We start from the raw sequence: 14,835 nt of genomic DNA on the forward strand, positions 1-14,835 counted from the left end.
GAGTGTAAAGTCATGGGAAAAATGTATACATTAAATACCTTTTTGTCTTTAAAAAAAAAATAATTGACATTTCAGGAGAAGATTCTGAACAATTCATCGAGCTGCCCTCCTGTTTCTGCTCCATCTACAGAGAGCTCAAAGTCAAGAAGAGCAAAACTTGTTTTTGATGACAGGTAAGAAAGGCAGAGGATGCCTTTCCCTTTTTGGGGATGCTGATCTTGGAGCACAGCGAGCTCTCTGTGGAGAAGAGGGTTGTCCTGTTTGCTTCACAAAAGATGCTGAATACTAGTTTATGCTCTGGAGATCTGTGTATTGTTCCTGCAACAATGTGCTTCTCTGCCTGCTCTGTGCACCATTTACTTGGCACAAGTGCACTCCTAGAGGAGGAACTCCAGCCTGCCCTGTGTGTTCCTGCAGAGCGTGGACCAAATGGTAGACTGACATATTCCAGGCTCGTCCTGTTTCTAAGTGTTGATGTATCCATTGCACCCTTTCAGAATATCACTACGGCCTCTCTGCCTGTTCTCTTTTAACAGAGCTGCTTCACCCATAGTGAGCAGTTGTTGTTTTTGGCAGCAGAGAGGAGCCTTCATTTTCGAATTGCAGATCTACAAGAATGGGATTGTGATACAGTAACTTCTGTTATTGTAACTTGAATTAGAGGGGGAAGAAATGAAAGCTGTAACATTAAGAAACTTATGTCATAAAAGGAAGTGCAGCGTAGGTGATCTGAGTCCATAAATGTGTCTTCTATTGTAGGACTTACTCAGCTGATCATTATTTACAGGAGGCAAAGAAGTTAAAACATAATGCAGATGCATTGGTAAGTAAATCTGCAGTGTTTATCCAGTGTTTGCACGTTGTGCTGGGTTTTGTTAACTGCTTTTGCCGTGTTGCTGCCTGTCTGTACTAGAACTTTCTGGTATTTCCTCTCAATATTTCCCTTTTTTTTTCCCCAATCTTCTCAGTCTGACAGGTTTGAGAAGGCTGTGTACTACCTAGATGCAGTGGTGTCGTTCATTGAGTGTGGGAATGCATTGGAGAAAAATGCTCAGGAATCCAAGTCCCCGTTCCCTATGTATTCAGAAACTGTGGAATTAATCAAGTAAGCACTGTAGGGCACATACAAAACTCAAATGGTTGGGGAAGAGGGCTGGAAATCAGGGCTTCTACATTTTACTGATGTTCTGCCACTAACTGTTGACCTCCCGTACTCTCCACTAAGAACGGATCACTTGCCACTTTGTTGCGGTTGCTGAAGCTTAAAGTATGTTCCTGCAGGTTGAGATCCTTTGTTTCCAAGTTCTTGATGCTTTAACAATTTGTAGCATGTGCAGAGCAGAACCATTCAATTACTGCCTAGCCGTGTTCTGTTCAGGGTCTGAGGGAGGGACCTGAAACAGGGAGGGAATTGAAATTAGGGTTTCATAAGAACTTTGGTGGCTGATAGATGATAGTACGATATTTTATTTTGTGGTTCACTTGATAGATTGTTTTCTTGTTGATAATTTGTTCATAGGTACACTATGAAACTGAAGAATTACTTGGCACCGGATGCTACGGCTGCAGATAAAAGGCTAGCAGTGCTCTGGTACGTGTATCCTGACCTTTATACCACACACCAATTAACTGAAACTGCTTTCCCTCCGTGAAATGCTGTCTTACACTGAGTTTTCAGGTGTTTGGAACCAAATGGGAGTTTTCCATTTGACTATACAGAACGAAGGATGCTATAGATTGATTACTGTAAATGAGGACGGGGGGCATGGTAACAACAGCAGAGAAGTCTTTCAGCTATTAAGGAAATCACTGGCTTCTTTCAGCTCTGTAGCATTATGTCAGTTGATGCTTGTATTTTAGAATGTGATGTCATTGGTCAGCTGACTGTTGCATGCAGTGAAGTTGTCAATGTGGCTAAAAATGATAGAGGTGCCTTTGTGAATTTCATCATCCTTCATGTTTTGATCAAATTGCTGTTGATGAACTGATCTCTTCATTTTCTCTCTTTGTGAATTATAATGTACAGAAATAATGGATTACTGTTGAGTTGGTTGCACAGTCATCTGATGTTGGGCTGTGACCTAAATGCTTTGGGAAACTGTAAGATTGCATTAACAAGCAAACTGTTGTCTGGTTTTGGCTTTAATTTTTGTAAATTAAAATAATCAGCACACAGTGCTTTACTCAATTGAATGAATTTATGACTCTGATTTGAAATCTTCTTGGAAAGGTGAACCTCTGGGTTGGATTTGAGAGGAGTAACAGCAGAAAGATTTGGGGTCCTTGCTGTGTGTTCACCCAGTGAAATGGCAAAACTTGGAATGGCTGTTAAGAATTGTCACTTGCCTCCTGGATTAATTAAATGGCTGCAGCAAGTAGCAAAACAGAGCTGACTGTCAGGTGGAAAAGAAAAGAGGGAATGGTGGCAGAATGCACCAGACTCTTGATGTGAAAAAAAAATAATGAACCCCTTCTGTAGGAAGTAAATTAGAGTTGTTAGCTGAGCTCAGAACTGGAGATGACCTGTGTCACTGCAAACTGTAGTTTCAGCTCAAGGCACAAGACTGTTCTTTACTTTCTTGAGAAGTAAAGGTGGTGTGGGACTTCTGCTAGGTACAGCTTGACAGTTGGCTTTTTAATGTTGAGGGAGAAAGCTTTTAAAAGCACAGGTACTCAATTTTTGACTTTCAGCATGTTGTGATAAGCTTGACTTTAACTGTGAATGTTTTGCTGTTCTGTCTTTGGTTAGTCTTCGGTGCCAGTCTCTACTATACCTAAGGCTTTTCAAACTGAAAAAGGAAAGTGCATTGAAATATTCTAAAACTCTGACTGAACATCTGAAGGTAATTGGAGATATATTTTCTTCAAATATTAAAAAACTAATCAAATTGAAGCTCTGCATCACTTAAAATTCCTCTGCCTGGTATTCAGACTGCTGCATGGGAACTTCCAGCATGTCCTAATTTAGGACTGGACCTTGGAAGTGCGTTCAAGCTGCGTAGTTTAAAGCTGGGAGGATACAGCATGACTGTAATGCCAGCATCCCACTGGTCCTAATGATAGCTTCCTATTAATGTTCTGGTGCAGCTTTTGTTTTTAGTAAATTTAGTTGGCTTCAAAGAGAATTTTAAAATAATTTTCTTGTTGTTGGTATAACAAAGTTAAAACTTTGCTGATTTGTGTCTTAGTCATCACTGAAAGAGATGTTTTTCCCAATTTTGAAAGTACTTTGGTGTTATTTGGGATTTTGATTATTGCTTAAAAGAAAAGCCACAATAACTCGTGTTCAGAAATGACCGATTAAACAACCAGATAGAATATAATTAGCTGAAGGATAAACATAAATTTATTTTTTCCCAACAGAATTCCTATAATAATTCTCAAGCACCGTCACCTGGTATGGGAAGGTAGGTAGTAAAAGTTTACCTGTATTTCTAATTTGTAGCTCATTTTCCACATAACCTGTGAGTCTGAGGTGCTCAAAGAGCAGCTTTCACTTCTTTGAGCCTTGGTTGCTTTTGAACTAATTCCTAATTGCTCTAAGGTCTAGATTTTGGTTCTGTTGTTCAGATGAGTGTTCTGATAAGAGGTTTAGAAGACTGCTGTGCAGAAATATTCTCAGGCAACTCCTCGTTGGGAGGAATGAACAAAAAAATCCTCAGTGTGTCCTTAACACACAGGTCACTTGTCTCTGTGGTTAGTTGTTTTATGTAATGCTTTTTCTCTCAAAACAAGAGCTTTATTAGTGCTGCAGTGATGCAGTTGAAGCCCAGATGGCTACAAGTACTTTCATGATTGGCTTTTCCATAGTAAGCAATTTACTTCTGTTCTTGAAATATGACAACAGATTTTTAATAGATCACTCTGTAAAAAAGCAAAAACAAAAAAAACCCCAGAATTTTAGGAGGGCATTTCAGATTTGTATCGTGTTACTTGAAAATATAATGGCAGTATAATTGCCTTGCTTTAATTTTTCCATTATTACTATGTAAGGTTCCACTTATTTAAGCAGTGAATTTAATTGAAAGATGCTGCTTGTATCAATTCGGCTGTGAGGCTAAAATACAGGAGCTGGAGGAACCTCAGAGATTTTCACTTGTTGCAGGGCCACTCTTGACTTCTCAGTGTGTGAAGTGGGAGTGCTTTAGCATCCCGTGTTGTGAGCTGCAGGAAGAGAGGTTTGCATGATGCACCTGCCGTACCTGTGCGTGCCTTTTACAGTGAAATGTTTTTCTTTGGATGAGCAGCAAGCCTGTCGGTATGCCGTCTCCGGTCTCTCCAAAGCTGTCTCCAGGGAATTCAGGAAATTACTCTTCTGGGGCAGCCAACCCTTCAGGGAGCGGGTCTTCAGTGACGATCCCCCAGAGGATCCATCAGATGGCAGCCAGCTATGTCCAAGTTACATCCAACTTCCTCTATGCCACTGAAATTTGGGACCAAGCTGAACAGCTGTCTAAAGAACAGAAAGGTAAGGGTAGGCAAAGGCAAGTTATAACCTCAGGCTTGCGTGTTGTGCTAAATCCTGACAGGTTTTCAATTTTGGAGTTATGGTTAACAGTGCACAATGGTACTTAATTGGGTCCTCTGCAAAAGGAAGATGGAAAGTAATTCCTTCGATGGCAGTGGTGCCCTGGGCTGGCTGTCTTGGTTGTCAGTTGGCGTTGTAGGAGATGTAACATTTCCTGCCAGCTGTGCTTAAAATAAATGAATAAATAGATCTTGCATTTCCGGTAAGTTGTTCTCTGCAGGAAGCAGAACTTGGTGCATTTCCTTTTCTGAAATCCTGAAGTGAATATACACATCTGAGCAGAAGGCCATAGTGTAATTATGCTTAGCAACCTGTCTTCTGCAAAACAGTAAAGAAATGAACTAGAACGGCCCTCTTTCCTTGCTTTCTCTCCTGCCATCATTCAGCCATCTTCCCTTTCTTTTGCCTCCATCTGGAAGATTCGTGCTGAGAAGGGAGCGCAGTATTTCCCGTACAGCAGCCAATGCGAAAGGCTGTGCCTAATTTGTGTTTCTGTTGCTTTAGAGTTCTTTGCTGAACTGGATAAAGCTATGGGCCCTCTGGTTTTCAATTCGAGCATCATGACAGACCTGGTGCGTTACACCCGGCAGGGACTGCACTGGTTGCGCCTGGATGCCAAGTGATACTTGGAACTGAAGGAATGGAAAACAGAACACGTTCTTCTCGCTGCCTCCGATTTATCTCCACAACACTGTGTCATGTCAATAAGGAAGACTGCCATAACACATTGCTTAGTTGACACTAAGAGCAAGGAATGCTTTCCCGTGTCTCCCATCCTGATTTGTGTTTTGTGTTTTAACCCAAAATGATCTCGTTAATGGACTCCTTCAGTATTCCCTTCTTAAGTTATTTAAATATTTTTGAATTTGCGACATATAAAGGTGTAGCTTTGCTAATCTATCGTGGATAGATTGGGTCATTGGAATTCCCGTCATAATACGTAAATAGTTGGTTTAAATCCTATTTATTTTAATTTTTTAATTTTAATTTTGGAGAGCCCGATTTTGGGCAGTTTTTAGCCGTTTCTTCCCTAAATTTACCCTTCCAAGTACTTAGGAAAAATTAAACATAGACACTTTATTTAAGTACTTTGTGAGCTTTGTTACTCTGTAATGTCTTGTGGTGGTAGAACCTGTAAAAGGAATTAGGATTGATAGGTTCTAACGTGTAGAAACACCATACTTTTCATGCCTAATGCCTATGAGTCAACTAATAAATGACAGCTAGAGTTTTATTATTGCAGAATTTGTACTAAATAGAAAAATTCCAGATATTCTTCTACGTATTAAAATACTTCATTTAAATGAATTTTAAAGAAATTTATATGGAAAAATATTTAGCTGGATCTGACTTGGGTTGCTTTCAAGGCAGTTTCAAAGCATTGATTTAACACTATAACAAATCACGAAACATTGCAGTGATTTGCATTTGATGTAATATCAGAGTAATGGTGTAGGAATGAACTTCTGATAGGTGCGATGCATATAGGAAAGGTTTCTGAAATGGACAATCTTGTGCTTTTTTATATCTCTTCATTTAAGACGCATTTTGTTTCCTTGCTTGTCATTTTTTGACACTTGCAAAATCCGCCCTTTTGTGGTTTAACAAACAAACAAACCAGTAGTTAAATTCCTCCCAGAACTGCCATTTGCATCTTCTTCATTGACTGGAAAATCAGGAATCTTAAGTAGAGATGGAGATCCATTTTTTCCTTTTTGGGTCTGATGGTTAATGGACACTACAGCATGACAGTGCAACAGCCATGGTGGGGTGGGAGCACACCTGCTATTACAGGGAAGTTGTCTAATCGTTTTGATGCAGAATGGATTCAAAACTTGTATTTACCCCATATTAATGAAGGTCCCATTCATGTTTGATGCATTTGATGGAGCAGAATATTCATGTGAGAGGAAGTGAGTCGGTGCAACAGAAATGGTTGGAGTTGCAGTCGACTGCTCCCAAAACGTGTAAACCAAAGTACCTTTCCACGTGAGGTGCTTGTCTGAGTCAAAGGTTTAAAATGCTACTGCTTTCAGTATTGCTTAGTGCCCCTAACATGTCTGGTGTGCCTTATGCCTTACTTTTAGATGAAGATTTTATGAACTGTTTACAAGATGTTTTACAGCAGGACCAGGTGTACTGTATGCAGTGGTCTTCTGCAGTACTTGGGTAAAATTCCATTTCCTTTTGAAAAGTACCAGTGTCTGTCATGCGAACTGACTTCTCCTTGCAATGGTCTCCTTTTACAGAGTCAAGCTCTGAACATTTTGGAGTGCGATTGTGGAATGCTGCTTTGTTTTATCTCCCATTTAACCCTTAATTCTGTACCAGAGATGAACGCGCACGTTCAGGAAAAATTATTGCACTAAAGTTTTGTGTGGTTGTGGTTAAGTGCCAAAATCATGGCAACCTCGACAGAAGGAATAGAATTCTACGCTCTCAGTACTGCAGTATGTCCTATGGGCTTTAAGAGTTTAGAAGTTTTGCAAACGAGTAACCTTCCAAAAGGTGGCTGCATATTCGTAGAGCTTCCTTTGCGTTCCAGCGTGTTTTGTACTTCCAGAAGAGCTTTGCTACTTACGAACCAACACGTGGTTGGTTGGCAGACCTGTGACTTTTCCCATTACAGCTGAATCACTGATCAGGTCTGCTGGTTGGAGCATCCTTTTTATTGAATCACTGTGCAAGATGGCGTTTCTTTTCGTGTTTGCTGTTAGAGACAGAACTCTGTACCCTCAGACTCTGCATCCTGGTTAATGGGACACTGTCAACTAAGTTTTCCTCTAATACTCTAAAGTGCCTAGCACTCTTTTGACGCTATATGAAAAATACCTTTGTAGGAGTTGCATTCATAGTTGGTTTTTTTGTGTAGAGCTGCACCATCCGGCGCGGCTGCTTTTGGCTTGCTCCTTTGTGCACCGTGACTGTAAGCAGGAATGGTCTCATCTCGGGGAATTCGTTCTCTTTTTTTATTTCCTTAGAGTCCCACAAATACCTTTTGGTGTCACCCGCAGTTGTCTCTTAAAAAAAATGTATCACTTGTCCCCGGGTCGGCGGGTCTCAAAATACTGTCTTCACGTAACTGAAAGACTTCTCACGTTGTGTCACAATGTGGACCTGATATGGCTGACAGAATCTGTCGCAGGGAAGTGTTCCCTGGAGTGCTGTCCCAAGTTTTCTGTCCGTATGGGAGATACGCAGTGGTCTGGTTATTGGAAAAGAAATGCCTTACTCATCTGTGGCTATTTCCATCAGAGAAACTTAAACTTCACGCTTCCAAAAGCATATCTGCTCTGGGATTTACCGTTGTGTCAAAGACAGACGGGTGCTTTGTCAGATTTCATAGCTATAAGAAAAAGCAAATACTTAATATGCTTCCATCCCAGTGCCACAATGCAGGCAAACAGCCCGACTGCCCTTTTGTTAACCTCTGCGCAGCAGGTGGTGTCAGGCTGCAGGGGAGGCTGAGGAGGGGATCCCTCACTCCCGGCTTCCTCAACGATTCCCTAAAGGATTGTATCTCAAATACATATCAGTGCTGTGATTTTCATCCCCTTCCTGAACGCAGTCCCAGTTGATGAATCTTAAAAATGGCTTAATCAGACTAGGCTTGCTCAGATATCACTATTGTTTGGGTTTGCTGTGAAACCTGCAGGTTCCTAGATGATAAGGTGCAACCATTTCTGTTTAGAATCGAATCTTCAGGACGCCAGAGTAAAACAGCCCGATACTTTTATTTTGATTTGAAACTATTAGCCATAAAGTAGAGCGTGTGGATGGCTCTTCTTGGCTTTTGATGGCAGTATGCAATTTGTATTGTATGTGTCTTTTAATATATATGTATATATATATGAAATCAGTCTGTCCAAAGTATATGTTATACTTGTTTTTAGATTATGGTGCAACTGACTATATTGATATATTATTTATTGAGTGCTGCGTCACCGTCTTACTGGTGATAAATCTCGCATATTATACAGGAGTGCAATGTATATTCCTTTAGATTGCTGAGGCTTGATTGCTGTGATAACAAAAGAAAAAGGAAAAAAAAAAAGCCCTGAAATGTATTTATGAATGGCCCCAACATACGGAGAGTCGTTACTTTATGGAAGTGATGTTGTGCTTGCCTGGGGCAAGTAAAATAAAGCCGTAGGCAGGTAATTATGTAGTTTTCCAAAATGGGAAGCTATTGGAAAGAGAGACTACCTTTGCTGTATTTAATGTTTCCTTTACCCAACAGATATTTACTGTCACCGCAGCATTTATGTTAAGGGCCTGAGCAAGTCGAGTTTGAATTGCCCATTGGGGAGTAAGCAACTTCCAAATCTTTAGATTTCTGACAAATATTTTGGTCAGGGTTTAAATTGCTCCATCTAATGAAACAGTGTTATGGAAACCTGTGTGTTAATGCTGGATATCTTGAAGTGTGAAGACTAACCAAAGCTTTTGGTGGCCAACTCGGACAAGTACAGAGCTATTATGGAGGCAAATCTCCAAAGTGTGAAAGTTACCTGAAAGCAATCAATCAGGGAATCGTGATGTGTGTCAAACTCCATTACTTTTCAAGGAATTGGTTTCTGATGCCATGATGCCATTTGAAAGCAGCAGTGTTGGGGGTGGGAGGGCTCAGCTATGTGGTGGGGACGCTTTTCTCTCAGCACGAGCTCTGGTCTTTGTAGATCAGCCATCGACCGCGTTACTTCTTTGCTCTCTGCCCATCTCAGCTGAGTTTCAATTGAATTACACTAGACTGAGCAATGCTGTGTGACAGCATTAGGGTTTATATAGGCTGTCCTTATGTCAACGTTTTAATTTCACCTGGAAACTTAATGGAAACGTACCTATTCCTGCCGCAGCTCTCTGCGGTGCTGTTGGAGCTGATACAGGCCAATTGGAATGCAGTGTTCCCTGACTTGGTTTTTATATGCAGCCCTGGGAATCGGTGCCGCTGGGTGCACAGAACTCCTGCAGCCTTCCTGTTGGGCTGCACTGACGTTACACAGCTGAAAACTCAACTCTAAGGACCAGGCGTGACTTTTGCAAGCACAGTTCCTGACATTTGTATCTGGTCCCCCTTTTAAATTGTTTTAAGAAATTTTGTATATGGAGGATAAAGTGCTTATATATTTATTAAAAATCCTTTATCTTAATTGAAATTATTATTTGATGAAGAAGGGTTTTTTTGGGGGGGGGGTTGTGGGTGAGGGAAGGTAACTTTTCACCTGTCGCTTATCAACGAAGCCCTTACGCATCCTACAGAAAGGTACTGCTGGTGACTGACGGGGTGTCTCTGTTCCACACTTTGTACATGACGAGTCCATGTGCTGCGTTTTGTTTCTATCAGAATATTTGGGCATCTGTCTTCAACCAAAACCTAAACAAACACACCGACTGTGATTTTATTTGTTGCAATACATTTGAAATTTCAAAGGGTACTTTGGGGCTCAAAATTAGGATTTCTAAGTCAGTATGTGCATTTCACGTAATAAAGCTGTTAATGGTGAGCAAAGTATTATATACTAACTAGATTTTTTCCACATCTGTATAGTATATTCTATGTATTTTGTGGTATTGAGATTATAGAAAGTTTAGTGTCTGAAACATGCGTTTAATGTGTATTTTTAAACAAATTTATGGCAATTAAAATATTTGGAGAAAAGGGTATCACATTTCAATTTGTAAAGATCTTTTTAACTACTGTGTCATTAAAATGCTTTGTACAATGCAAAACTGTAACTGGAGAAACTAAGTTTAATAAATATCAAATAGATTTTCTGTATTAAACTTCGGAGTGGTCCTGTCTGTTCAGTGGGCTGGCTGCTCCCTGCTGCTGAGTTCTGAAGCAGAGGGTTCTTGTTTGATCCCAGCGCTCTGTACGTAACGAGGGCAGATGCATTCAGTCATATTTATGTGTGCCTCAGACCCTGTTGGTGTTTGGCAGTCAGAAGCAGCTTTGTTTCTCCCAGCTCTTTGAGTTAACGCCTATCTGGTCAAAATCTGATTTTGATAAAAGGAATGTTGAGATAATAGGATTCTTCAGGCAGGGGGGTCAGCTTGGGACGTCGGCAATTTTGATTAGAAATAATTTAAAAGTAAATACTTCTTCCAGTTATCACCAGATATATTTAGTATATTGAATCTGCTAGCACTATTATTATCAGTTTGTTTGCTCTCTCTTCTAACAGGCCTTTATTTGAAGTACGGATAAGAGTTCAGCTGTTGAGACTGAAACGAGATGGAAGCGTGATCAACTTTACGCGCTTGCCAGGTTGAAGGATAAATGTCTAAAGTCCACAGTGAAATAAGCACTTCTGCTGGAAATGCCTGGTGTGCTGTCACCATACACTTTGGTCACAGGATGCAAGGAAAAATCCAGGTAGTTTGCTGAATAGAAATTTTTAATGCACACCTTAAAAAAATATATATATGAACAATTACAAACAAAACAAAACAAACATGAGATGCAGAGTCCTTTTATTGAGCTTGGCCACAGTCATCCTCAGTGCGTGCTGCGGAGGTACAGCCTCAGTGAGCAAATGCTCTCCATCTCTTTGAAGTCCTTTTGCCAGTTCTGTGACAGGAAAGTCGAATGTACTTCTTGTGGATTTGCTGTCGTAGCTTCTGAGTGGTCAATAAATACGTCCCAAGTAGAGCTGAGCCATGGCAGCAGTAACAGGGGCGGCTGTTCTTCATGGCAGGTCACTCGGAGGCCGTTCTGAGGAAGCAGCGGTTCTTCCTGGAGGACAAAACATCATCAGGCGCTGGCAGCTCAGACTTGCAGGGCTTCTACAGGTCTGTCTGGCCCTAGCAGGGCTCATCTTACTCAGCTGTCGCAGTGGTGCTGCTGTGGATCTCACTGATGTAATACGTATTACCCAGGTCTAAATAGTCAGGTAGTGGTGGACAAATTACACATATGAGACACCTTTCTGTCTATTTATCTTCCTGTAGCTGCTGTTACAATTCATCCATGCTATTCAGTAGAACCAAAGGAAGCATTTCAAATGCATGCAAAACAGGAGCCTGACTACCTTTTCCCATAGATTTGCATGTAGATGATGTATGTGTTCTACTCTTCTCCCTTTTGCTTTCTGGCAGGAGTACAGTAGGTGCCACACAAAATCAGCTTTCAGTCTCTAAGTAACTTTAACATCACTTTTTGTAGGTATTTGGACATGCACAGCATGCATGGCAACTGAGGAATGTTGGCTTTAGTATTTTAGCTCACTTTGAACTGAGAGCTTAAGCAGTCCCCATTAATTAATATATGCTTTAAAATGAACAGTAATAGTTTAAGAAGGATTAATTTTAAGGCCTCTTAGCTAATACCTAAATTCAGTCTAGATTTCCGTGTTCTTTTTGCTTTTTTTGAGATGACTTTTTTGGGGTTGCATTGCAATGGCTAAGGCTTGTCATCAAGGACACATGGACTCTGGTCTGTTTGTACTGCTAACACAAGAGGTCTGAATCTATTGCTCCATCCTTATTCCTGGCATCTTTTATGCACAGAATTAATCCCGTATCTTGTTTGACTGAGAATAAGAAGGAGCTTCCTCTACATAGCGCAGTATCAAGCGTCTCTGAGCTTTGGTATTGATGAGGGTTATTTACCTGCATAGCATTGTAATGCATTCGCTGTTGTCCCTACATGAGGCTCCAGCAGGTCTCAGTGAGACCCCTCTCCAGAAAGGCGTCATCCGCTTCTGTCTCAGCGCAGGCTGTGGTTGGTGCAGGGAAGCACAGTGCACCTGGAACAGAGTTGCAGCCAACTGTCAGGAGCATCAGCAGCAGTCGGCAGGGGGGCGTTCTGGTGCTCGGGTCAATCATCTTAAGCATTTTTAAGGGCTTTAAATCGTCCTTGATTTCAGACATTGCTCTCTTAAAGTATGACTGCTTTTATCCGAGTCCTAACGGAATAGTTATTAAAAATCACCATTTTAGGGACTCTGGGAGGGGAGGCAGTTACTGGCTCAATTGCTTTCCAGAGTAACCCATCTTCGCTGGGCAGTCACTCTCCTTCTTTGGGATGCTGAATGCTAACAGAGCTCTACCCATGCTGCAGACTCCTGCCGGTTTCTCTCATTCGTGCACCTCTTTGCTGCCTGACATTTGAACTAGCACTTCAAACAGTTGTATGTGCTTACCTGACTGAGCAGCAGTGAGAAGAACAAAAGGAACACCGCAGTTTTCAAACAGTGCATCTTCACAGTATGAGCTGCCCCTTCAACCGAGGAGCAGCCGTGGGCAGAGGAGGTTGGAAGAGCCCCGAATAGAACTTCCCAAGGTACAGCCAGATCTTTATAGACTTCATTCTCTTATCACTGCATCAGCTGTCAGTCGTTACAAGAACAAAGTTCATTTAGGAGCAAGAGGGAATTACAAAGTTAGCATCTATGAAGTGATCTGGTTCAAGGCCTATCTATCTAGCTAATAATTTACTCTCCTTCCACCTGTACTTTGTCTGGTCAGCTTACCAGATTTGCCAACTGTTCCTTCTTTAAAGTCTATCTAGCATGTTACCAGAACTCTGTTGTGTGCTTGCAAGTAAAAGTGTGGGTGGCCAACAGTATCATGGTGAAGATCAAAAAGCCATAAACTTATTTGACTTCTGGGACAGTTACAGTATGCACAGCTCTGAGTTTGCCAGCTGGGAGGGAAATACTTTTCTCCTGAGAGTGTTTGGAGCAGAGAATCAAACTTTCGATTCTGCTTCTCATTCTCGGTGTGCAAAAGAATCACACCAAGCCATTTAACCTTTCTTTCCACAAAGCAGTACTTGAGAATCAGATGTAATATTTTCCATGTGGGGTTTGGAATGCAAAAATTATGTTATTACTTGATAGGTAAATCACAGATCTGTTCCTTCAAGGATCCTCATGTGCAGTGAATCTCTAGATAGCTAAGCACAAAGGTAGGAGAGATGGTTGCAAGGATTTGGTGGAGACGAGTTGCTCTACGTAGCAAGACTGGTTCATTGAGATGAACACTGCTGTATCTGTATCTCACAGTGTAACTCACCTTCTGAAAGGTGCCAACAAAACTCCCACTGCTGTGGACAGGCAGACTGTAATTAAGGGGAATCTTAAACTTTTCTGTGCTGATACGAGATTGCCAACAGCCTGGAGAAAATAGTGTTTAAAAAGGACTACGTGCTGCTCTCATTTCTTCCAAAATATCAAAGTGGAGACATGCTTGTCCCACTCATCTCCCACTGAGACAAGTAGGAGCAGTGTGTTTCTAAGATCTCTGCTCTGTAAATGCACCTTGTCAGTATTCACTCCTTTTTGGTGGGATTTTATGCATTCGGCTACCATGTATGTCTGAGTGTGCTGTTTCTGTCCAGGAAATGATTCTTTCCGTTGCAGAGTAACAGAATGCTGATGTAGCTGTGTCAGGTTCTCCATGCAGATTTTGAAGCAGTCTGTTCTTAAAAAAAAGAAAATAAAAAATAAAAATTCAAGTAGTCTGTATAAAATATATATATATGTAGTATATAAAATGTACTGTATAAAAATAATTATGCTTTAGCCACATTATAAATCCAAATGTGAATGCAGTAGGCTACAGTTTTCTGTGATTGCTTAATATGGAGGCATAAGTGCCAGCGTGGAAGGCAAGTTACATAGATTAAGATAATACCTGCTATGTTGTCAGGTTCCAGACTACAAATGATTACAGTGGAGCCCAAATTTCACTGGGATTAAATAAAAACCCTTTGCAGCATATTGCCTCCAATCCACTGCTGGAAGATTTGTTCCTTTCCTGGGGTTCCTCTTCACTTTTCCCACTTCCCCTTATTTGTCTTGCTTCCCTGTGAGGAGGAATCAAAACTGGTCTTTGTTTCACATTCTTGGGTCTCACATAATCATTGCAGATCAAATAGCTGAACTTCACTGTTGTGTTCTTGTTGGGTTTTTACATTTGGCTGTGAATTTCTCAAGCACTTCTTCCACTGAATCCTTTCTTTACATACATCTGAGTTTTAATTCCCTCTTTCTTTGCTAGGCACTACAGAGCAGAGACAGGGAAAAAAAAGCCAGGGGTTTGTCTTGACTTCACCTGCACAGGTTTGAAATGGCATCTCAGCTCTGTAGCAGTGCCTTCAGCACGTCATTGTTTCTCAGCTTTTTTGGCTAGCTAAAACTAGTAATTTGTGACGATATGTCAAAATTGTTGTGTCTCTTAGGCTCTTCATAGTGTCTGTGTAGTTGCAGATCCCTTTTAGGCTGCAATCTGTTTCACTTGTGCAAGAGAAAAAAAGGGACTGATTGTTTCCATGTACGCAGTTGCAGCGCAGTCCAGGTGTC

General features: G+C 41.1%; 2 protein-coding genes across 7 annotated transcripts in view; one reads left to right on the plus strand and one right to left on the minus strand.

Moving 5' to 3' along the window:
• The window catches only part of AFF4 (AF4/FMR2 family member 4), a 49,098-nt gene extending 38,115 nt beyond the window's left edge, over nt 1-10,983 (plus strand). For 4 of the 6 annotated variants that reach the window (XM_042881435.1, XM_042881434.1, XM_042881433.1 and 1 more), the window contains 8 exons: nt 76-173; nt 760-823; nt 969-1,105; nt 1,520-1,591; nt 2,750-2,843; nt 3,364-3,407; nt 4,248-4,468; nt 5,033-10,312. In XM_042881435.1, coding sequence (XP_042737369.1) covers nt 76-173; nt 760-823; nt 969-1,105; nt 1,520-1,591; nt 2,750-2,843; nt 3,364-3,407; nt 4,248-4,468; nt 5,033-5,151 — 849 coding nt within the window. In that variant the 3' untranslated portion in view covers nt 5,152-10,312. Of the gene's footprint in view, nt 1-75; nt 174-759; nt 824-968; nt 1,106-1,519; nt 1,592-2,749; nt 2,844-3,363; nt 3,408-4,247; nt 4,469-5,032; nt 10,313-10,713 lie in introns of those variants that run through there. The other 2 variants (XM_042881437.1, XM_042881438.1) reach the window with 2 other exon arrangements.
• A 2-nt stretch (nt 10,984-10,985) lies between these two features.
• LEAP2 (liver enriched antimicrobial peptide 2) lies at nt 10,986-12,870 on the minus strand. The gene is made up of 3 exons (XM_042881439.1): nt 12,673-12,870; nt 12,140-12,276; nt 10,986-11,264 (listed from the first exon to the last, which is right to left on the minus strand). Exons 1-3 carry the CDS (start codon nt 12,727-12,729, stop codon nt 11,228-11,230), a joined length of 231 nt encoding a protein of 76 aa, XP_042737373.1. The 5' UTR covers nt 12,730-12,870; the 3' UTR covers nt 10,986-11,227.
• Between the last annotated feature and the right edge of the window lie 1,965 nt (nt 12,871-14,835).

This window comes from Lagopus leucura, unplaced genomic scaffold (assembly GCF_019238085.1).
Source record: "Lagopus leucura isolate 7727_CA_CO unplaced genomic scaffold, USGS_WTPT01 Super-Scaffold_100030, whole genome shotgun sequence".
In the NCBI taxonomy this organism is placed as follows: domain Eukaryota; kingdom Metazoa; phylum Chordata; class Aves; order Galliformes; family Phasianidae; genus Lagopus; species Lagopus leucura.

Bases quoted from the DNA above. Each gene is read 5' to 3' on its own strand.
- LEAP2 (XM_042881439.1), bottom strand. From the start codon at position 12,729: ATGCACTGTTTGAAAACTGCGGTGTTCCTTTTGTTCTTCTCACTGCTG. The intron at 12,277-12,672 runs GTAAGCACATAC...ACTCTGTTCCAG, and splicing joins TCTCACTGCTGCTCAGTCAG to GTGCACTGTGCTTCCCTGCA. The intron at 11,265-12,139 runs GTAAATAACCCT...TTTGTCCTCCAG, and splicing joins TGCATTACAATGCTATGCAG to GAAGAACCGCTGCTTCCTCA.